We start from the raw sequence: 25,198 nt of genomic DNA, 5'->3' as shown, positions 1-25,198 counted from the left end.
TTTGGGCTCCCCCTGGTGGCTTTGTCTGTTATCCTGCTGGTCTCTGGCTATCAGCTGGTTCATTATCCTCTGGGAGGTTCCTATATAGCTCTGTTTTACTTTCACTTGTTGCCGGCTGTCGATGTAATCAGTGCTACTCAGATTCTTTCTACTACCTTGCTCCCAGTCCATCCAGGACAAGCTAAGTTTTGTTTGCTCATTTTTTGATCAGCAGTGTTTATCATGTTTTCTGTTCCAGCTTGCTAAAATGTAATTCCCTCGCTTGCTGGTTGCTCTAGTGGGCTGAGTTTCTCCCCACACACCGTTAGTTGGTGTGTGGGTTCTTGAAATCTCAGGATGGATATTTTGTAAGGGTTTTTTATTGATCGCATAGACCCCTGCTCTATTTTTCTGCTTTCTAGTACTAGTGGGCCTCTTTTGCTTAATCTGATTTCATCACTATGTATGTGCCTTCTTCTTACCTCACTGTTAATATTTGTTGGGGGCTTCTATATCTTTGGGGATTATTTCTCTGGAGGCAAGCGAGGTCTTTTTTTCTCTTTAAGGGTAGCTAGTTCCTCAGGCTGGCTCGAGACGTCTAGTAATTTTTTAGGCACGTTCACCGGCTACCTCTAGTTGTGTTGGATAGGTTCAGATTTGCGATCAGTCCAGTTACCATCTCCCTAGAGCTCGTCCTTAGTTTAATCACTTGCTGGTCTATTTGTGATCCTCAGCCACTAGGGATCATAACAGGCTGGTGTGTGTGTATCTTTATTCAACATTAATGAGGGGATCTGGCTGAAGAGGTTGAACAAGGAAGTGACATCATAATTATTATTATTTTTTTAATATATCTTTATTTAGCTCTATGGATTTACAAACACTCATGCAAAAACCCATTAAAAATGTGAGTATTTTCAGCTGCGTTTTTCTGCCAAGAGATGCAGAAACCTTGCAGAAATTTCTGCAAGCAAATACGCAATGTGCGCTCACAGCCTTATAAATAGTTCTATTTAAAAGTATATTTCTTGTTGAAATTAATGTGATAGTTTATATTGCTATCGTAAAGGCCAAAATTTTCTAAGAGCCACTGAGACCCATACTCTAATTACCCCGAAGAGGTTTTACCATTAGATACACTTTTTTTTTTTTTTTATACTTAAAAAGACTATTCAGCTTGATTATTTCAGTAGATGTGTTATTGTCTATAGTCACAGTTTTGCCCATCATCCTTTAACTTCAACCCATTTACATCTGGACTTACGCACAGACCCCTAGGCTTGGGCCACATTGATAGTTGCTTTTCTGTAGTATGAGATGGCAAGAAGAATAGTCAGGTAGTCTGGCTACAACCGGGAGGGGAGAGAAAATAGAGTAATGGCAATTTTGACTCCACAGCCACTTTCTGGTAATTAGGGCACAGTGGATGTTGGAGAGTTATACATTGAAAATATACCATTTTGTTACCCAACGCATAGTGCCCAGATTGTGCTCCAGCAGACACACACTATAAATTAAGTGGGTTCTTCTCACTATAGCCAAATACATGGATGCTAAATGTGGTTTGCGCACACTTGTAAGACTCAGAAGTGAGGGGGAAATTTGACTTTGGGAGAGCGGATTTTGCTAGATTGGTATATGGAAGCGATGTTGCTTTTCAGGCCACTAATAATGTAGAAATCTCTATTTTTCCATTGACAGATGATGTGGACTTGTGGGGGACTTGTTTTTTGTAAGATGAGTAAAACTTTTCATTGGTATTACTTTTGTCTACATAACATTGTTTGGTGGCTTTTTGTTCCATATTTGGGAGGCAGAATGAACAAACAGTTGAACACCACGCTCCACTGGTTCATGCCATGAGGTTTTCTAGGAGACTTTGAACTGTCGTTTTTTTTGTGAATAATTCAAATTTTTTTTTTACATAATTTGCCATTTCTCTTTCGCCTCATTGGGGGACACAGGGCCATGGGTGTTATGCTGCTGCCATTAGATTAGCTCCTCCTCTGCAGTGTACACCACACACAGTGACGCCAGCCGAACCAGTTCAAGCTTAGTGTCAGTAGGAGGAATATGTGTTCTCATCTTCAGACAACATCTGTATCTTTATTATTTTATTTTTTGGTTTTATCTTCAACATCTTCTTCAAAAGATTACAGGGGGCAACGGATCCCTTAAGGGCTTCACTTTCCCCAAAACGACAACAGGCGGGAACATGGAGTGTCGCCTCAAATGTAAACCTTCCTGCATTGTTTTCTATGGCATGCCTGAGATTTTTTAGGGGAGATGGTACCCTTCAAGGCATCGATCTCCCCACACCCACAACAGATGGAAACATGGAGTATCTCCTCAATGTACTCCCCTCTGCATCCAGGCCCTTTTCGCTTTTAGTGCTGGACAAACAGCCCTGACCCATCCTCGGGGAGTTAACCCCTTGGATGCCCAGAAGCACTTATGGCGTCCGTGCATCCCCCACTGCATCGCCACTGACTGAACAGCGGCGATGGAAGGAAGGCGAACAGTCCCTCTCCTTCTCTCTGTCAAAGGGATGGTGGATGGAGGGCTGCCTGCACTGTCCAAGCTGCAGCTCACCTGTATGGCAGGATTGCTTCCATAGTCCAGGACCTGCGCTGTGGCAGTTTCCATACCGCGACGCACACAGCTGGTAAGTGTGGGCCCGGGACGCGGTATGGCGTGTGCAACGGCACTTTAAGCGCTATCACCATGGCCTCCCCTTTCCCCTGGGCGTGTGCCGGCCGGCTAACAAAATCATCACGGCGCCATATCTGCCCTCCTCTTGGCACGTCTTGCACACGGCGAGACTTCCCAGTGCAATTCTCGGCGGCCATCTTTCCCCACCAGCTGCATATCCATACATGAAGCCTGGTCACATATGGTGGCACTCCCCACAGTCCCTCTGCAATTGGGACAGCGGACTCTTTCAACAGGCCGGCTCCCTTCTCGTACAGCCTTCTTGTACCTCAATAGGAAGACCACTTACTTAGGGCCACAGGATCGGGGTAAGATCTGTGGGCTGTGCCATATACAACTCATTAGCCCTTCTCTGCAATAGTCACTGGGCCTTACAACACACTATACTCCCTATTTGAGCATATCAGCAGGATCAGGGACATTCTGGGGTGTACCATGTCACTCTCTAAGACCTTCAAAAAGGCTAACAAAACACATTGTTTTTCACATCTTGTATCACCTGCCAGTATGCATTACCACGGGGACACATTAATCCACTCTGCAAGGCCTGTGATCCCGAGTGCGCTCAGGAGTCTTCCGCCACCACCGAACCCAATGTACCTAGTCCCCCTGAGTGGGCTTTGTCACTGTCACAGTCCATGGCTTCTCTGACTAATGCATTTGAGTCCCTTCAGAATCCTGCCACGGGTCTGGGCATTTGTCTGCCTGTCTTAGAAGGTTTCTCTACTTCACATGAACCGTTAGCCAGCAGGGTCTGTTCTCAGTCAAAAACTCCAGAGGCATCTAGGAAATGGATCCATAGTACGTCTCCCAGGTCCTCTCGCTCCTCGGCATCTGTGAGCTCCGTTTCCCACTCCCCCGTCACTTGGGGTTTGTAGTAACCAGGACTCTGAGTTCGATACTGATATGCCGCTTGATCTAGATTCTCCGGATTATCAGGCAATGGTGGATAGTCTCAATGAGGCCATCAACCAGACTTTGAAGATTGACGAGGACTCTGATTCTGTCCCAGATCATGAGGTGTCCTTCAAGAGGACCAAATGCTCTCATAGGGTTTTTACCAACCATCCTGAATTTCAGGACATAGTTCAGCGGCATAGGGAGCAACCGGACAAACGCTTCACAGGTCAAAAGCTGCTTGAAGAGAGAGATCCATTTTCATCGGATCTGCAGAAGGAATGGGCCGAATCTCCTACGGTTGACCCACTGGTATCGCTCCTGACCACCAAAACCCTCCTATCCTTGCCAGCTGGCTCTTTCATTAAAGATCCCATGGACCATCAGAGAATCTTGCCCATTCAGTTTTTGAAGCGTCGGGCTCGGAGCTCTCTCCCTCTTTCGCTGCAATGTGGGTAGCTAAAGCTATGGTCTCTTGGGCAGATACCCTGACCAGAATCATTCAGGATAGTGACCTTCCATTCCCTCTGAGGGAGCTTATCTGGCAAACCAGATCTCCTTAGCCGGGGACTATTTGGTGCATGCTTCCCTGGACTCAGCTAACAGTGCCTCTCTTGCAGCCGCAAGACTCTGCCTCTAAAAAATCCCTAACATCTCTGCCTTTCCAGAATGATTACTGTCTCGGACGCCACAGGAGGAAAAAGTAAATTCCTCCCACAGCAGGCGCGTTTCCGATCCTTTCGCAGCAATCCCTTTTGGTGTAATACAGCTACCTCTTCCAGTTCGGGGCACTCCTCCCGGGAAACAGGGGTCCCCAGGTTTCATTCAAGTCCAGCCAGTCATGGAAGAACCGTCCCAAACAATCCAGATCTAAGGGAGCCAGATCACATAGATTCTCGACGCAATGACTCACGGCATTACCAGGTCGACACCAGCAGAGTAGGCGGCCGTCTACTCCTATTTTGCCATACCTGGCTCTCCGTCGTTCACAACGAATGGGTCAGGGACCTGGTGTCTTCCTGTTACAAAATAGAATTTTCTTCCCACCCTCCAGCACGGTTCTTCCCCTCTCGTCCCCCCAAAACAGACGCAGGCACGGTCCTTCTACCAAGCCAACGATTTGCTATGCCAAAACAGTCATTATTCCAGTTCCAGAAAATTAGAGGTCTGAGGAATTCTACTCAAACTTATTTGTGGTTCCGAAGAAGGACAGGTCGGTGCGGCCCATTCTGGACCTGAAGCTCCTAAACAAGTTTGTCAAGGTCCGGCACTTCAGGATGGAATCCCTCCGTTGTGTCATCAGTTCGATGGAGAAGGGGGAGTTCCTAACATCCATCGACATCCGGGATGCTTACCTGCATATCCTAATTTGATATTTTTTTCCTCCCTCACCAAAGGTTCCTTTGCTTCACCGTCCGCGAAGAACATTTCCAGTTTACAGCTTTGCCCTTTGGCCTCGCCACCGCTTCCAGATTGTGCACGAAGGCCATGGTGGTCATTCTGCCATACCTAGATGTTCTCCTAGTCAAGGGTCCGTCTTTCCAAGCATGCGTGGATTGTGTCCATATCACTTCGGACACACTTTCTCTCCTGGATTGGCTTATAAACTTAGACAAATCGTCCCCTGTACCAGATCAGCAGATTTCATTTTTAGGAATGACCCTGGACACAACCCAAACCTTCGACTCCTCAATTCCCATGATTCCGACTCCCTCATATATGTTTAAGTGATAAATTTACTGTAGTAAAATTGTAACATCAGGCTTTTAATCTTTATTATGATACAATAATCAAGCCATTTAGAGCATAAAATATATTTATTGGAATACAACTTTAGAACAAAAAAACTTAGCATATTTACACTTTATTATACACTCTGCAGTAAGTGGGAAACACAGTTAAAAAAAAAAAACATACTGAATAGCATTTGTACAGTCTATAAATTTGTTCTGAGAAATAGTATCGCCTCCATCAGATCCTCCTTCATAGATTACCTGAAATCTGACCTAATTATTTTAAGGCTAGAGAACAACCTCTCTACACTAACTTGGGTTGGTGGCAAAGCAGTAACCACATGGGTAACATCTCTAACCATTTCAGTGTAAAGGAATTGCCTCATGCACAGTCAGTTTTGATGAACGATTGAAATATGGTCAATCTGTTTCCTATGGGAGTGGAATCTTTTTCCCTGCAGCCAAGCTTTGCCTGCTCCATGTCATCCAAATACTTGTCGAAATCAAACTCCTCATCTGATGAGGATAAGGATGAAGGAACGGCAGCATCAGCACTGGCAGGGCCCGAGTCCTCTTTACTCATCCTAACTGTTACCTCAATCAAATCTTCTTTTCCTTTAGTAAGCTGTTGATCATCCAGCAATATACGATGACTCGGGTCCACATAAACAGCTGCCAGAAAAATTGTATTTTCTAATAGCAGTGTCACTCTCCGTTTCAATGAAGCAGCAATGACATCTGCGATTAAACCTCCTCTTTGGGACAGGCAAAACAACAAGTTCTTCCACTCCTTTATAAAAATCCCAAGAGATAAATCCACAGCTTGTAACTTTTTAGTCACTGTAAATGGATGATAAAGCAATTCCTTCAATTCAGCCACCTGTGTCCATTGACCTTCATGTAGTGTTACCTGAAGGTTGGCCATATCTACAAGGAAGGGTTTCAACTCAAGCAATTGCTCAGAGTGGCTTGATCCACAATTGCCCCTTTTCCAGCAAGTCTCTACAAGATGCAATCAATTTTAGGGGTTCTGGCAGTAAAAGCCAATTTCCCCACTTTGCTAGTCAGAGTTCCAGCATGTCCCCCTTGCAGACTATCTCTTATTGCCAGCTGCAGCGTGTGCACAACACAGCGCATGTGATGAATAGGAAAGAGGTGTGAAGCAGCTTCAGCAAGATCATCTGATTGTGAAGAATCATTTTGCTGTTCTTCTGTAGTAATATCTGTGCTGAATCACAATCCAGAACACACACACACATACGTCCTCATCGATCGTGTTACTGTATTTCCGAATTTGAGATGTTAGAAAACATTTTTTCCCCTTATATTCTACTGTATGTATAGTGTATATAAGTCATCAGAGCAGCTAATTTCTCCAAACATGAGCTAAGAGGAAAAACAAACTAAAACATCAAGCATACATAGACAACATATATTGGACTATTGATTTATGCACAGTTTATTGAAAGTTTAGATATGCTTTAGGAATCACTTACCTCTTTAATCCTGCTTTCCTGTTCACCCAGAAATTCTGAGATGAATGTAGGCTTTCCTTCTCTGTGTGTTTATTTTTTCCCCTTATCTGTAGAGGAGGAGCTTCAATACTTATCCTGAACATGAACTGCAGCACAGATTCATCTCAGCTAAAACTCCAATACTTAGATCAGGAATAGGACAGACATTTATAGGACATTTCATAACTTTCCCAAATTCTTATGAAAAAAATATTCCCCACAAACTGTATTGAACTACTGTACCCAATTTATTATATATCTTAGGAGTCGGAGTTGGTCCATTTTATACTGACTCCAATTCCACCAAAATGGGCTCCGACTCCACAGCCCTGCTGGACACCTGTCGAGGGTTGGCGATTCTCCCTTGACAGAGTCTTAGCCCTTCAGCAGGGAGCCCGGGTACTTTGTCGCCCACATCCTCTCTCCATCCGATTCTGCATGAGGGTTCTGAGCAGCGATGGAAGCTGTTCCTTTCACCCAGTTGCATCTTCAGCCTCTACAGCATGCACTTCTAGCAGCCTGGGACAGGAACCCATTTTTTCTCTCTCGACCGGCTATGCCGCTTGTCCTCACGGGTCAAGCAGGTGCTCAGGTGGTGGACGTTGCGGTCATCCCTCACCCAAGGTAAATCTTTCCTTCAGGTTCAATGGCTGATGGTCACCACCGCCGCCAGTCTTCTATGCTAGGGCGCTGTCTTGCGGCATCACACTGCCCAGGGACTCTGGTCTCCTAGCGAAGCACTTATCCGATCAAGATTCTGGACATCTGGGTGATTTGGTTCATCCTGCGATGGTGTCACGCTCACGCCCTGACTGGTGGGCGTGAGCTCGGGGGGTTTGTGGCCCCACTGTGCCACAAACCAGACTACCCTGGGAGTGGCGTGACTATGACAGCTGCCTGGGTTTTCACTGTAGTCTCTGATGGTGAGGTCAGGCTTTTGCAGCAGGCAGTTGCCAGGTGCTACTCCAGGGTGGTGTCTGGCTGTGGCTGCTGAACCCACTTGGAGAACAGAAACACTAGGACAGGTGCGGGCATCAGACAGGACTGGCAGAAGAGCACGGCTGAAACTCAAGACGAGTAGGCTGGCACGGCTGAGACACAGGGCTGGCAGAGAACACAGGGCTGGCAGGCATGGCAGAGAACACAGGGCTGGTTGATGTGTATGAAGGAACAGGTAGGGACCTGTTCACACTGGATGTGCAGGTACGGATTTGTAGTATGAAGGAACAGGTAGGGACCTGTTCACACTAGAGGTGCAGGTACGGATATGTAGTATGGAGCGACCTGTTCACACAGGAAGTGCAGAAAAGGAAACAAGCAGAAAGGAATGAGGTATGAAGGAAAAAGTTGGGACCTGTTCAGACTGGAAGAGAACCGCAAGGCTGTGGATAGGAGCGGTAGAGCAGCAAGAGATAGCGCAGCAATAAAAGCTAAGCAGGGCAGAACCACAAGGAATATGGTCCAGAGCTGCAGCAAGAGTTTACTGCAGAAGCTAAGCAGAGCAGAGCCACAAGGAATGTGGAGAGGAGCTGCAGCAAGAGGTTTCTGCAGCAGCAAAGCAGAGCAGAACTGCAAGGAATGTGGAGAGGAGCTGCAGCAAGAGATTACTGCAGCTGTAGAAGCTAAGCAGAGCGGAGCCACAAGGAATGGGGAGTGGAGCTGCAGCAAGAGGTTCCTGCAGCAGCAAAGCAGAGTAGAAAGGAGCAGAACCGCTGGAAGCGGAGAGGAGATGCAGCAAGAGATAACTGCAGCAGCAGAAGATAAGCAGAGTAGAAAGGAGCAGAACCGCAGGAGTGCGGAGCAGAGGTAAAGCTACAAAGGTACAGAGCAGGCAGAGCCGCAATAGTGCGGAGTGTAAGCAGACTGAGAACACGAGGAAATACACAGCAGGGAAGCAAGACACAGACAAGGAAACCGAGATAAGACTAAGCTCAGACAAGGAAATGGAACAAGACAAGAAACAAGGACAAAGACACAGGGACCAGGATAGCCTCCAGAGAGGGAGTAACACAGAGCAAGGCCTGGCAAGCTCAGAAGCTAAACACAAACTGAGCTAACACATTGCACAGGCCCGACCTCTGGGTGGAGCTGCACTAAATACTGGAGGCCTCCTGGCAATTGGTCAGGAACAGATTAGACAGATGCACCTGATTCCTATGAGAACCAGAGAGTTCAGGCGCCGCCCCCCTATGTACACAGCCAGGAAGCATGCAGAAAGCAGAGACACAGAATATGGAGCTGGCGAGAAACAGAAACCACATCATTGCCTGGAGCAGTGGGTAAGATAGTGTTAGAGATGAGAGGCCATGCCGTGATGCCAGCAGAGTTGTTACAGATGGTTCCATCACCTCCTAGTCAGTCACCCCATCCACATACAATCGGACAACGCCACAGCTGTGGCATATATCAACCATCAGGAGGGCACCCGCAGCAGTGCGGTAATGTGCAAGGTGAAGCACATTCTCCATTGGGCTGAGAGGAAAAATTCCGTCATCTCAGCAGTTCACATCCCGGGTGTGGAAAACTGGGCGGCAGGGTCTCGCTTTGGGGGAGTGGTCACTGCATCCGGAGGTCTTCCAGCAGGTTTGTCATCGCTGAGGGACTTCGGACGTCGATCTGATGTCATCAAGACTACACGCCAAGGAGCCCGAGTTCATAGCTTGGTCCCAGGATCCAGAGGCCATTGGGGTGGATGCACTGGTCCTTCCGTGGCATAATTTCCCTCTTCCTTACGTGTCCCTCCCCAACTTCCTTTGCTCCTGAGAGTCATCAGGAAGTTAAAGACAGAAGGAATTCCAGTCATCCTTGTCTCTCCAGCCTGGCCACGCCTGGCGTGGTACGTGGAGTTGGTGCAGCTCGTCAACGTTCTTTGGTGTCTTCCAGATCGACCAGATTTACTCTCCCAGGGCCCGATTTGCCACCAGAACTCGGGGGCCCTGTGTTTAACGGCATGGCCGTTGAATCTTGGGTCCTAACCCAAGCTGGGTTTTCCCAAAAAGTGGTTTCCACCATGATTAGCGCTCGGAAACCTACATCCGTGCGCATTTATCACCGTACCTGGAAATCATTTTTCGCATAGTGCAGGGACCCCACGGTCCTTTTCCTCTTGCTTTCTCCATCATGACCATTCTGGAATTTCTTCAGGCTGGTCTGGACTCAGGCCTGGTGCTTAGTTCCCTCAAAGGTCATATTTCTGCCTTATCTGTTTTGTTCCAGGGCACATGTTGAGAAACACGTGATGGTGTCTCCGCGGCTTTTCTACATGCATCTGGCACTATGTGACAGGAGTGTTCACGGACCCCTCTCGGCACATTAACCCCGGAACACTGCGATCAAACAAGATTGCAGTGTAGCGGTGGCATAAGGAAGCATCGCACAGGGAGGGGGGCTCCCTGCGTGCTTCCCTGAGACCCTCAGAACAATGCGATGTGATCACGTTGTTCCGAGGGTCTCCTCCCTGCAGGCCCCCGGATCAAAGATGGCCACGAGGTCCTTCTGGGTCCTGCACGGAGGTGGCTTCTCAGTGCCTGCTGAGAGCAGGCGCTGAGAAGCCTCCTGCACTGCCTGTCAGATCGCTGATCTGACATATTGCTGTGCAGAGTGTTAGATCAGCGATCTGACACTATATAGTGATGTCCCACCCTGGGACAAAGTAAAAAAAAAAAAAAAAAAATTATACTGTATAAAAATGCATATTTTTTAAATTCCTAAATAAAGGAAAAAATAAGTATTGTTCCAATAAATACATTTCTTTATGTAAATAAAAAAAACAATAAAAGTACAGATATTTGGTAATTCCTGACCATAACGACCTGACCGACCTATAAAACTGTCCCACTAGTTAACCCCTTCAGTGAACACCGTAAAAAATAAATATAAAACGAAGCAAAAACCAATGCTTTATCATCATACCGCCAAGCAAAAAGTGGAATAACACCCGATCAAAAAGACAGATATAAATAAACATGGTACCGCTGAAAAAGTCATCTTGTCCTGCAAAAAACGAGCCGCCATATAGCGCCATCGGTTAAAAAATAGTTATAGCTCTCAGAATAAAGTGATGCAAAAACAATTATTTTTTACATAAAATAGTTTTTACTGTATAAAAGCACCATAAAAAAGATATAAATGAGGTATCGCTGTAATCCTACTGACCCAAAGAATAAAACTGCCTTATCAATTTTACCACACGTGGAATGGTATAAACGCCCCACCCAAAAGAAATTCCTGAATTGCTGGTTTTTGTTCATTCTGCCTCCCAAAAAACGTAACAATAAGAGATCATGTGCCTGAAAATGGTACCAATAAAAACGTCAACTCGTCCCTCAAAAAACAAGACCTCACATGACTCTGTGGAACAAAATATGGAAAAATTATAGCTCTCAAAATATGGTGATGCAAAAACTATTTTTTTTCTTTGCAATAAAAAGCGTCTTTTAGCATGTGACAGCTGCCAAACATAAAAACCAGATATACAAACCTGATATAAATAGTAAATCAAGCTCCCCCTTTATCACCTCCTTAGGGAAAAAATATAAAATAAAAAAAAATTATTTATTTCCATTTTCCCATTAGAGTTAGGATTAGGGTTAAGGCTAAGGTTAGGGTTAAGCCTTAGGGTTTGGATTACGTTTATGGCTGGGATTAGGTTTATGGTTGGGATTAGGGTTAGGGGTGTGGTTAGGGTTATGGTTGGGATTAAGGTTAGGGGTGTGGTTAGGGTTGGGATTAGGGTTAGGGGTGTTTTCAGGTTAGGGGTGTGGTTATGGTTAGGGTTGGGATTAGGTTTAGGGGTGTGTTAAGGTTAGAGCTGGAGTTAGAATTGGGGGGTTTCCACTGTTTAGGCACATCAGGGGCTCTCCAATCGCGACATGGTGTCCGATCTCAATTCCAGCCAATTTTGCATTGAAAAGTCAAATGGCACTCCTTCCCTTCTGAGCTCTGCCATGTGCCCAAATAGTGATTTACCCCCACATATGGGGTATCAGCGTACTCAGGACAAATTGCACAAGAAAGTTTGGGGTCAAATTTCTCCTGTTACCCTTTGGAGAATAAAAAATTGGGGGTGAAAAGATCATTTTTGTGAAAAATTTTTTTTTTTATTTTTACGGCTCTATTCTGTGAAGCACTTGGGGGTTCAAAGTGCTCACCACACATCTAGATAAGTTCCTTAAGGGGTCTGCATTCCAAAATGGTGTCACTTGTGGGGGGTTTCCACTTTGTAGTCCCTTCATGGGCTCTCCAAACGCGACATGGCGTCTGATTTCAATTTCAGCCAATTTTGCATTAAAAAGTAAAACTTCTCTCCTTGCCTTCCGAGCTCTGCCATGCGCCCAAAAGGTGGTTTACACTGGACTGGTTTACACATACGCAGTATTGGCGTACTCGGGACAAATTGTTCAACAACATTTAGGGTTCAATTTCTCCTGTTACCCTTGGTAAAATAAAGCAAATTGGATCTGAATTACATTTTTTGTGGAAAAAAAAAAGTTAAATGTTCACTTTTTTTTTTTAACATTCCAAAAAATTCCTGTGGAGCACCTGAAGGGTTAATAAACTTATTGAGTGTGGTTTTGAGCACCTTGAGGGGTGCAGTTTTTAGAATGGTGTCACTTTTGGGTATTTTCTATCATATAGACCCCTCAAAGTGACTTCAAATGTAATGTGGTCCTTTAAAAGAAAAAAAAAATGGTGTTGTAAAATTGAGAAATCGCTGGTCAACTTTTAACCCTTATAATTCCCTAACGAAAAAAAAATGTGGTTCTAAAATTGTGCTGATGTAATGTAGACATGTGGGAAATGTTACTTATTATGTATTTTGTGTGACAGATCTGTGTGATTTAAGGGCATGAAAATTCAAAGTTGGAAAAATTGCAAAATTTTCCAAATGTTCGCCAAATTTCTGTTTTTTTTCGCAAATAAATGCAAGTCATATCAAAGAAATGTTACCACTGTCATTAAGTACAATATGTCACGAGAAAACAATGTCAGAATCACCAGGATCCACTGGAGCGTTTCAGAGTTATAACCTCATAATAGTGGTCAGAATTGTAAATATTGGCCCGGTCTTTAACGTGCAAACCACTCTCGGGGGATTAAGTAAAAATGTTTAAAAATACTTATTTTGAGGATATTTCATTGAATAATAATTGGTTTTATTCTTAGCAGATTACTGTACCAGGAGATCAGAGGGGCAGCTGACATCTTCAGTTTTTAAATCAGAAGCTCTTGAGATCACACAGGATGCAATTGATGTGAATGTCATTACGCCAGATATACCATCATCCCTTCACAGCAAAGATCTGTCATCTTACCCTTTGAAACAGGTTCTGTCTTCTGATTCTTTACCGACTACTAAGGAAAATCAAAGTCACAAAATAAGCATTAAAAAACGAACTGCTCCTAAATCAAAGAAGCTGTTTTCACCTTCAGGATATGGAAATAACATTCCCCTTGAAAAGTATTTTCTTAAACATAAAACAATTAACACAGCAGAGAACAGATTTTCTTGTTCCAAGTGTGGGAAATGTTTTAACCAGAAATCAGATTTGCTTAAGCACCAGAGAACTCACACAGGGGAGAAGCCTTTTTCCTGTTCAGAATGTGGAAAATGTTTTAACTATAAATCACATTTTGTTACACACCAAAGAACTCACACGGGGGAGAAGCCTTTTTCCTGTTCAGAATGTGGGAAATGTTATAAAAATAAATCAGATTTGCTTAAGCACCAGAGAACTCACACAGGGGAGAAGCCTTTTTCGTGTTCAGAATGTGGGAAATGTTGTAACCATAAATCAGATTTGCTTAAGCACCAGAGAACTCACACAGGGGAGAAGCCATTTTCATGTTCAGAATGTGGGAAATGTTTTAAGCAGAAATCACATCTGATTAGACACCAAAGAACTCACACAGGGGAGAAGCCTTTTTCCTGTTCAGAATGTGGGAAATGTTTTAAAAATAAATCATATCTTGTTATACACCAAAGAACTCACACAGGGGAGAAGCCTTTTTCATGTTCAGAATGTGGGAAATGTTTTATCCATACATCAGATTTGCGTAAGCATCAGAGAATTCACACAGTGGAGAAGCCTTTTTCCTGTTCAGAATGTGGGAAATGTTTTAAAAATAAATCATATCTTGTTATACACCAAAGAACTCACACAGGGGAGCAGCCTTTTTTCTGTTCAGAATGTGGGAAATGTTTTAACCATGCATCAGATTTGCGTAAGCATCAGAGAATTCACACAGGGGAGAAGCCATTTTCATGTTCAGAATGTGGGAAATGTTTTAAAAATAAATCACCTCTTGTTATACACCAAAGAACTCACACAGGGGAGAAGCCTTTTTCATGTTCAGAATGTGGGAAATGTTTTAACCAGAAATCACAACTTATTAAACATCAACGAATTCACACAGCGGAGAATATTTTTTCATGTTCTTAACCATCAAAAATAACTCAAACTATATAAGTTATTGACAAATTGTACAAAAACATAACAGACAGATGTATAATTGAATGAGAAATGGAAATTACTGTAAAACTTACCATATTTCTTGGACTATAAGACACCCTTTTTTATTAGATCATTTTTATTAAGAACATTACACAATTAAGTATTTATGAAGAGACATCAGTAGAACAAAGATATTTTGATATTTTCAATGTTACATGATATCCTTATATGTTATTGTTATACATAAAATACAATAAAGTCATCATCTCCTTCCAAGGATTCAATTTTTTTTCATTCAAACTAATACAACCCCCTGTAAGAAAGTCCTTACTGAGAGCTGGGAGAGCCGGGAAAAATATGTAGACAATTCTCTTATCAAGCTGAGACTGAAGTTTATTCAGAGATTTTGCAGCAGGACAGCACATGGATAGTCAGTGAAATAAAGCATGTGAGCACGAACAGAAGTCCAGATTGACAAAGTAACACTGGGACATCTGGCGATGGTCCAGCCTTAGCCAGGCCATGAGGTGGCATGGCTGCAGGATGGCGATGGAACGGCCATGTTGTGGCACGGCAGCAGGTTGGCGATGTAATGGCCCCGAACAACAGTTAGGACGTGCACACGTCCGTAATTGCCACGGAAATTTCAGCGGCAATTCCCGAACTCGCTGCCGTGGGAAAAACGCATGCGGAATTGGCATGTGTTTTCCCGCTAAACACTAGCATTTTGCAAGCGTAATTAGCTTGCAGAATGCTAGCATTTTCCAAGCGATCTGTAGCATCGCTTGGAAAACTGATTGACAGGTTAGTCACACTTGTCAAACAGTGTTTGACAAGTGTGACCAACTTTTTACTATTGATGCGGTCTATGCAGCATCAATAGTAAAAAGATCTAATGTTAAAAATAATAAAAATAAAAAATCATGATATCCTCACCTTCCGGCGCCCTCAGCAGCCTTCCCGCTCCTCGCGCTGCTCCCGTTCCCAGCAATGCATTGCGAGAATGACCTGTGATGACGTAGCGGTCTCATGAGACCACTACGTCATCTAGGGCCATTGCCGCTAGGCATTATTGGGAACACGAGCAGCGCGAGGAGCGGGAAGACTGCCGAGAACGCCGGAAGGTGAGGATATCATGATTTTTTATTTTTATTTTTTTAACAATTATACGGTTCCCAGGGCCTGGAGGAGAGTCTCCTCTCCTCCACCCTGGGTACCAACAACACATGATCCGCTTACTTCCCGCATGGTGGGCATAGCCCCATGCGGGAAGTAAGCAGATCAATGCATTCCTATGTGTGCGGAATCCCCGCGATTCCCCACAAGGAATCAGGGGCTTTTTATACATGATACAGACAAAGAAATCTGTACCTTGCAGCAAAGGGCATATACATAACAACATCATACTGCGTAGAAAAACACACATTCAAGGATGAAGCATAAAATAGTTAAATGTAATGACTTTGAGGCTCTTTTCACCCAACTCCATTAGAACTCGTAAATCTCCATGTTCCTCTTAGTAACTGTCATTGTTCACTTAATACACTTAATTATTATCATACATTTACCCTTTTTCTATTATCATGGCCCTGCAGCTGCTCCAATTAACCTGTGTGTATGTCAAACTATACCTGCTAATGGCTATGATCTCATCTTGTGTCTCCAATCTGTCTATGTCTTTCAGAAGTACATCTTAGAATTAGTTAGTTTCTAACTTTGCACAAGATGGCTGCTAGAGCCAACATGGCTGTTCAGTTTATTATCCAGAGTGCAACATACAGTGCTGTAATATTTATTGGTGAATTATTGAAAGTAAGATTATCTATGTAATTCATCGCTTTATGTACTTGTGTGTGTGTGTGTGTGTGTGTGTGTGGAAGGGCAAAAAATCCCTTAAAAAGCACAAAAACAAAATAAAGTCATTAAAATATTAGTCCCTGTGACGGGGTGTACGGCAGAGCAAGAAGGGACAACAGGCCGAGGGATGATTCAACAGATTTACTATCAAGAACGCTGGAACAGCACATGCAGGTAGATCTACAGAGTCCACAATTAGTCCAATGGAACAGGTTCGGGGGCACCACTCGATAATCCTTGTGCCAGCTAACAAAGCAATAGTCCACAATTAGTCCAACGGAACAGATTCGGGGGCACCTCCCCATAATCCTTGTGCCAGCTAACAAAGCAATAGTCCACAATTAGTCCAACGGATCCCAAAACAATCTCACGAATGACGAGATATGTCCTCAGCTCAAGTCTCGCCCCGTTCGCTTCCTCAGTCACAGATGGACGTGGGGTCTTGCCTCGGCTAAGAATCCCCACTCCTTCTCCTTCAAGGGTCAACTCACATCTGATCTCAAAATAAGAATGGATTGTCTGAGCTCCTGGGATCAGCCCAGGAAGGGGGTAGGGGTCACACCTTCTATTCAATGGTTGGGTCCACCAGAAGATTCTAGACTTGTCTGCTCCGCTTAGTCTATCCAGTCTGTGCATTTGACTAGCCACCTGCTGTGAGGAAGAATAGCTATTCATTCACTAATGGTATTGACAAAGCTTAATTACATTATAGCTCAGGGCTGCAAGTATTGGGGGAAGGAGACAGGTTAAGTTACATACACCCCATAACATTGCAAAGTGTACAGTAAATACAACCAAAGAGAAGTCGCACCACATCATGACATATTATACAAAATACAGGACTGAGAAAAAAAAAGTACATATCATGACAGTCCCCCCAAAAATAAGTTGCAGAATTGTTAAGTCTTTTGATCCCTGTCATTCTCTTTTTCTTCTCTCTCTTTGGTTTCCGGATTTTCCCGATCTTCTACCCCTCTCACACTATCAGAGTCCCACTGTATAGTGTGAAACATCTCTCGATCATCCAGTAGGTTCATGGTCCCAGGAATCAAATATGAAAATCTTCAGCTGACCTGGGAAGAGGAGAAAAAAAGTGGAGTATCAGTCCTTACCAGAAATGTCAGTAAGATAATTAAGAAGCTTACACTGGTCAATGGGGAAAAATTTTAACACCTTTGTGCCTTGGTTTGTTAACTCTGCCCACTCCTAAAACTTTGGGGCCAATTTTTATCAGTAATATCAAAGGTACCTTCCCAATTAGCTTCCAGGGTCCCATTGTTCAGAAATTTTTAACCATAACCTAAGCTTCTTTAACAAATTTAGACCTGTAGGATTTTCAGTGGGGTCTGTAAAATTAAGGATGCAAATCCCACTATGTGTCTCACTTGATTCATAGTCCAGTAAGTGCTTCATGCACAGAATGAATCCTTTCTCCCTGGGAGTGAGCAACCTAGAGTAGTAGTCTAGGTTATACAGCTGACTGGACACTTCAGGGCTATCTTTGGACCATCTTTGTAAAAGCACCAGGAAATAGATATATCAACGGTGTCAGCTTGGATGTAAAAGGATTGGGAAGGGTCAGGGTTAACTAATGCAGTGGCTGCTATAAGGGCGCGCTTCAAGCCTTCAAAAGCCTGCAAGGCTTCTCCCTCTACAATGACGGGCAAAATCATTATCAACATCTTTTAGTAAATCATACAGTGATTTATCCGAATGAGCAAAATCTTAAATAAATTCTCTGAAAAAATTAATAAGAATTTTCTAAGCTCAGTAATATTAGTTGGTATGGGGACAGCTTGAATTGCTTTAACCCTATCATGTATAAGCTTCTTTCCTTCTGCTAAGACAGACACGCCCAGAAATGTAACCTCTGACTTCATTAATTCTACTTTATCTAAGCTCATTTTGAGTCCTGCATCCTGTAAAGCCTGACAAACATTTTCAAGGGTCTCGTTGTGTTCACATTCATCGACAGTTTGAATTAATAAATCACCAACATATTGTAGGACTTTGACTCCGTAGCCAAGGGGTTCTAACACCTGAGCCAATGACTGATGGAAATACAAAGGAGAACTGTGAAATCCCATGGGCAACCGCGTGAACAAGTACTGCACATTCTCAATGTGAATGCAAAGCGGAGGACAGATTCATGTGTTAGGGGTACTGAGAAAAAGCCATTTACAATGTCCAAACAAGAAAACACTTTACAATCACTCCTCAGCTGTGACATAACTTCAGGGACAGATGCAACAAGGTAAGCTGCTGAGGGGGTGTACTTATTTGCAAGTCTCAAGTCCACAACCATTTGAAAGCTACCATCTTCCTTTTTTACAGGTAAAATGGGACTGTTACATGGAGAATTGCCTTTTACAACAAAGCCTTGTTTTTCCGATTCACTGACCACAACCCTTATGTAAGGGATTGCACCCTCAGGAATTCAATACTCGGTGATGGAAAGGTGGCACCCTTTCACCAACAATTTTAACTTCAGTTTGCATTAATCCACAATCAGCTTTCTTTGAGATCCACAATTCAGGGAACCTGTGCTTCAATTCATTTTTTTAAAATATCATTGTCAACATTTTCATTAGTACATGATCCTAGACTGGCAATGGGTAATTTGTGACTCTCCTCTTTCTCCTCCATAGGTACAATTACAGAGCAAATAGTCGCTTCTATGTTCCCTCTCACGACTTTGTTACACAAATCAACAATTCCCATTGCTCCCAAAACATCAGTACCCAGAATAGTGGACCCAACTGTGGATTTACTAAAAAAATGCATCGAAGACCCTTTTCTTCGATCCCCCTGCGTCCTGAAATCTCAGGTTCACTGGACGACTTTTTTCTGCTTGAATACAGGAGCCTTCAAATCCTACCAAAGTGGTAGTCTCAGGCAGTCCAGGGGGTGACTGCAATTTGTGTCCTGTTACGGAGACTGAGGCTCCTGTATCGATGAGGATGACTTCCCACGGCAACCTCTCTATTCTCCCTTTGACATAAGGTATTCCATCCTTGCCCATGGAAAGGGGGGAAAGGAAGGCAAGGGGAACAGGGGAAGCAACCCATCAGTTGGTGCTCCCTGCAGTGGGAAACCCCCAAAAATCCATCATCCCCATCTGGACATGGCTTCCATTCTACAGCTCCCACCTCTGCCCCAAAGAGATCCTCAGTAAGAGTCGGGTACTCATGCTCCCTTACCAAAGGAGCATAGGGAGAAGGAGGAGTGACCCCTCCTTGAATAGAATGGATCTCTGGGCATGAATGATTGGGAGCTACTGGTGAGAGAGCAGGAGCAGAAGGCTCCTGAGAGACTGGATTAACCATTTGAAGACCGTTATACTGCTGATACTGCCTAGGGTCATTCACTACTAAATACGGAGGTCTAACTCTGGAAGGAGGTTTGGAGAACTCCCGGGGCTGTTGGGGATTAAATGGCACCCGGGGTTCTCGGGTTTAGTCCCAGGCACAAAATTGAGACAAAAATGTCTAAAGTGCCCAAGCTGCCCACAAAAGTAACACACAGGAGGACCCCTTGTGGGATTCCGGGGGGATCTGACAAAAGGGACCTGCCCATTCTCGGCAGCTGCGCATACCCCAGGAATTCCTGGGCTCCCTGAATCAGCAGATGCACCCTGAGGTGAAAGGAACGCAAAAACATTGGACTCATCACCCTTCACCTCGGACTGCATTGTCCTAACATTGGTCAACATAACCTCCACAACATCTTCAATAGATTCTGCATTCTGCAAAACTCCTGATTTAAAAACTCTTTCCATGGGCACTTTTTTCACAAATTGTTCCATCATAGCAAATTTATCACTCTGGTCCATAGTATCTAAGGTTTTATTAAACACAATTTTTTAACAAATTTACGATAGACCAGGGACATTTGGCCGGGGGCTGTTCTAGGAGTAGAAGCGGCATCAAACTCCACCTGGGATGAATCATCACTTTCCTCATCATCTGCAAAATCTTTCCTCAACTGTGTCTGTATAAGCTGGAGCTGATGGGACACTATATCTTGTTTTTTTTATGGACTACTTCACCCATTCTCCTAACTCTCCAGTCTATAACTGTATCTACATCAGCACCTTATCTCAAAGCTGCAGTGTCAATCTGTAACATAACTGCTCTCAGCTGCTGCAGCTGTCACCCCTCCATTCTATGCTTCTCACACCTCTCTGTCTGGATGACCCGCTGCTGGTTTGAGTCGACCAAAAGAGGTGTGGCTGTGTTTCCAGCCTCACTCACTATGCTTGTCAGGCGTCTCCCCTCACCTTTTAAAGCCTCTTGCTACCAGGCACAAAACTTCTCACTTCTTTGTAGATAACCCACGTAGAGGTTTCTTCTTAGTTGCACATATATTTTTATAGTCCTTTCTATAGTTTTTTTTAATCAAAATCAGGCAGACTTGGAGAGCTTCACGAGAGGTTCTCCTACTTCAGGCTGGCTTACTTTGAGCGATTTAACACATGGCCATATGACATCAACAAATTTGTGAGAAATCTGACACTAAAAAAACATTTTTTTTCAGATGAAACAACAGATACAAATCAAGATCACAATATGGAAATAAATTAATTTGAAAATCTTGATTTTAAAGAACAGGTCACTCTAAACTGTCTAATGAAATTATCTAAAGAAAATCAAACAGAAATAATGGAAGGGTCCATCAATATATCGAAAAATTTAAAAACAAAAAATCCATATTTCTATCCTATACAGACTAGAGTAAACTGCATGGACAAATTCCAAGAACTTGTTGAGAAGGATTTAAAGGATTTGGAGTACAGTTTAAATAAAAATAAAAAAAGAAAAAACTTATCACATCGGCATTGGAAAGCACTTAATGAACTAAAATCTCTAAAAAAACATCATTATTAAGAGAAGTGACAAAGGTGGTCTAATAGTCATTTTGAATGAAAGTGATTATAAAGATAAAATGTATGAACTCCTATCTGATAGTACTACCTATGAAAAATTGAAAAAAAAACCCAACTAAAGAATATAATGATAAAATCATTAAATTTATTGAAGAAGGTATATTTCTAGCCACCATAAACAAAAGACAAGCTGAATATTTACATGTAGAAGCCCCAAAAATGCCCATTATGTATGGTCTCCCTAAGGTGCACAAAAGCACAGGCTTACCAGCCATGCGACCGATAATATCAGGCATAGGCTCCATGTCAGAACACCTATGTGAATGGGTAGACTCTTTATTGCAACCCATGGTAAGAAAAATGCCAGGATTTATCAAAGATTCGAGAGAAATTCTAAGAATATTTAAAAATCGAAAATGGGAAAAAAATCACGTTTGGTTAAGTTGTGACGTAGTCTCATTATACACAAGTATACCTCATGATATAGCCATGAGAGCGCTAGAATTTCATTTAAAAGACTATGGTCAATACTCTCAGAATCTAATAGATTATTTATTAAAAGTAATATTTTTCCTAATCAAACACAACATTTTTTCATTTGATGGTGAAGTGTATGCTCAAAAGTCGGGAGTTCCAATGGGGGCGAAGTACTCGCCGTCTCTGGCTAATTTGACAATGGCATACTGGGAACAGGAATTCATTTATTCTGCTGAAAATCCATTTGTTGACCACATCTCCTGGTATGGCAGATACATAGATGACACCCTCATTATTTGGGGGGGTGATGTGTCTGCCATACCGGGATTTGTGGAATACATCAATTCGAATAAATTTGGGATAAAATTTACATATGTTCAAGATGATAAATCCATCTCCTTTTTAGATCTAGAATTGAGTGGTATTGTCGGTGAAGAAATTAACAGTCGAACTCATAAAACCAATTAGTGGCAATACAATTTTACACGCCGAAAGTAGCCATCCAGCCCACACGATAAAATCTATACCAGTAGGGGAGTTCACTAGGTTAAAAAGAAACTGTAGCAAAGAAGAGGATAAATTGAAAGAATTCCATGAAACAAAAAAGAAATTCAAAGCTAGAAATTATCCGAACTGGACAATAAATAGGGCTATCAATATAGTTGGGAAAAAACAAAGAGAGGATTTACTAGTCCCAAGTAAAACCAATACCTGCATAATTAATAAAAACGAAAATAAAAAACATGCTAATAATTTACAATTCTCCCCTCAATTTAATCTGATTAAAAAAATTATAAATAAAAGATTACCTATCCTTTATGAAGATGACACATTGTTCCATCTATTACAGGATGGTGTAAATATAGTTGCAAGGAGGGCACAAACGATAGGTGATGTAATTGCCCCAAACTCACTGCAGTCCAACACTAGATCTAAGTCTAATACCTGGTTAAACTGTAAGGGTTTCTATAGATGCGGTACCGCAGCGTGAAGTACATGCGGTCATGCACAATTGGGAAGTGAATTCTGGAATTCTGATCAAAGTAAGAGTTATAATATTAATAGCTTTATTAACTGCCATACAAAAAATGTAGTATACAAAATAGACTGTACTGCGTGTCAGATTTCCTATGTAGGTTGCACGTCACGTAAATTAAAAACGCGCATAACGGAGCATCTTAGAGATGTTAATATGTGTAATACTACGAATAGAAATACATCAATGGCTGCAAAACATTTTTCTACCATACACAATGGGGATATTTCATCATTTAAAGTGCATGGCATTGAAAAAAATCTATCCGCCTAATCGAGGAGGAGATATTAAAAGACGCCTACTTACGAGGGAGGCGTTTTGGATTTATAATTTAAATACTCGCTTTCCCAAAGGTTTAAACAAACGAAACGAAATATTGTATCACTATTGCTAATTGTTTATTGTTATTATTTTAAATTGCACATTGTATTTAAATATGTTTGTAGGACCTTCTGTTTAAAAATCATGTGATGTTAAGAGGGCGGATTCCTTTTTTTTTTTTTTTTCCCTTTCTTAACATGATATATATATATATATATAGCTCTCATTTGTGATGTGATACAGGCATGATTAAGACCGATTTAGGTCGAAACGCGTAGCCGTGATCTATACACCTGTTTGGTCCACCAAATGTAAGGACTATGTTTTAACCGTTTTGGATAAATAAAGACTTCAATTTTATCGGAAGCTGGAGTATCTATTTTCTATTGGATTTGCTCACTCACTATGCTTGTCAGGCGTCTCCCCTCACCTTTTAAAGCCTCTTGCTACCAGGCACAAAACTTCTCACTTCTTTGTAGATAACCCACGTAGAGGTTTCTTCTTAGTTGCACATATATTTTTATAGTCCTTTCTATAGTTTTTTTTAATCAAAATCAGGCAGACTTGGAGAGCTTCACGAGAGGTTCTCCTACTTCAGGCTGGCTTACTTTGAGCGATTTAACACATGGCCATATGCAGTTTTTTTTATCTTCACACTTCCAGCCTCAAGCCCTCATCCACAAATCCTTCCAATGGTTCTTCTGGAGGCAGCTCTCCGGAGCTGCACCTCCTGGCTTAAGGTACCTTCACACGAAACGACTTTGTAACGATATCGCTAGCGATCCGTGACGTTGCAGCGTCCTGGCTAGCGATATCGTTTAGTTTGACACGCAGCAGCGATCAGGATCCTGCTGTGATATCGCTGGTCGCTGAATACAGTTCAGAACTTTATTTGGTCGTCCAATCACCGTGTATCGTTGTGTTTGACAGCAAAAGCAACGATACCAGCGATATTTTACACTGGTAACCAGGGTAAACATCGGGTTACTAAGCGCAGGGCCGGGCTTATTAACCCGATGTTTACCCTGGTTACCAGCGTAAAATGTAAAAAAAACAAACAGTACATACTTACGTGCGTCCCCCGGCGTCCGCTTCGCACACTGACTGAGCGCCGCAAAGTGAAAGTGAAAGCACAGCACAGCGGTGACGTCACCGCTGTGCCCTGCTACTGCCGGCGCTCACACAGTGCAGGAAGCGGACGCCGGGGGACGCATGTAAGTATGTACTGTTTTTTTTTTTTTACATTTTACGCTGGTAAACAGGGTAAACATCGGGTTACTAAGCGCGGCCCTGCGCTTAGCAACCCGATGTTTACCCTGGTTACCCGGGGACCTCGGCATCGTTGGTCGCTGGAGAGCGGTCTGACAGCTCTCCAGCGACCAAACAGCGACGCTGCAGCGATCGGCATCGTTGTCGCTATCGCTGCAGCGTCACTTCGTGTGAAGGTACCTTTAGGCTTCACCACTCTTAAAGGAAAGGTGCCGCATTTTATTTTTTGTATTAAAAATAATTGTTTATATAAACAATTATTTTTCATACAAATTTCCTTTTTTTAACTTTAACATTTTTTTTATTATTAATTTTTTTTTCAGCCACTGGGCGCCGCCATTTTGCTTTGCAGGAGTGTAAGGGTACTGTCACACAGTGCAATTTTGATCGCTACGACGGTACGATTCGTGACGTTCTAGCGATATCGTTACGATATCGCAGTGTCTGACACGCTACTGCGATCAGACATCACGCTGAGAATCGTACGTCGTAGCAGATCGTTTGGAACTTTCTTTCGTCGCTTGATCACCCGCTGACATCGCTGGATCGTTGTGTGTGACAGCGATCCAGCGATGTGTTCGCTTGTAACCAGGGTAAACATCGGGTAACTAAGCGCAGGGCCGCGCTTAGTAACCCGATGTTTACCCTGGTTACCATCGTAAACGTTAAAAAAACAAACAGTACATACTTACATTCCGGTGTCTGTCCCCGGCGTCTCAGCTTCTCTGCACTGTGTGAGCGCCTGCCGGCCAGAAAGCGAGCACAGCGGTGACGTCTGACGTCACCGCTCTGCTTTCCGGCTATGGCGCTTACACAGTGGAGAGAAGCTGAGACGCCGGGGACAGACACCGGAATGTAAGTATGTACTGTTTGTTTTTTTAACGTTTACGATGGTAACCAGGGTAAACATCGGGTTACTAAGCGCGGCCCTGCGCTTAGTTACCCGATGTTTACCCTGGTTACCCGGGGACTTCGGCATCGCTCCAGCGCCGTGATTGCAAAGTGTGACCGCAGTCTACGACGCTGGAGCGATAATCATACGACGCTGCGACGTCACGGATCGT

General features: G+C 43.2%; 2 protein-coding genes across 4 annotated transcripts in view; one reads left to right on the top strand and one right to left on the bottom strand.

Moving 5' to 3' along the window:
• The window catches only part of LOC143766663 (uncharacterized), a 32,135-nt gene extending 17,570 nt beyond the window's left edge, over positions 1-14,565 (top strand). For 2 of the 3 annotated variants that reach the window (XM_077254501.1, XM_077254503.1), the window contains one exon: positions 13,001-14,565. In XM_077254501.1, the coding sequence (XP_077110616.1) occupies positions 13,001-14,277 (1,277 nt within the window). In that variant the 3' untranslated portion in view covers positions 14,278-14,565. The remainder of the gene's footprint in view (positions 1-13,000) is intronic. The other variant, XM_077254502.1, reaches the window with a different exon arrangement.
• The window catches only part of LOC143766657 (uncharacterized), a 1,190,188-nt gene that overhangs the window by 804,474 nt on the left and 360,516 nt on the right, over positions 1-25,198 (bottom strand). The gene's annotated exons all lie outside the window — the stretch shown is intronic.

Source organism: Ranitomeya variabilis, chromosome 4 (assembly GCF_051348905.1).
Source record: "Ranitomeya variabilis isolate aRanVar5 chromosome 4, aRanVar5.hap1, whole genome shotgun sequence".
Lineage (NCBI taxonomy): Eukaryota > Metazoa > Chordata > Amphibia > Anura > Dendrobatidae > Ranitomeya > Ranitomeya variabilis.
The sequence above is the reverse complement of the archived record's forward strand: the minus strand, read 5'-3'. Positions and strand labels throughout refer to the sequence as shown.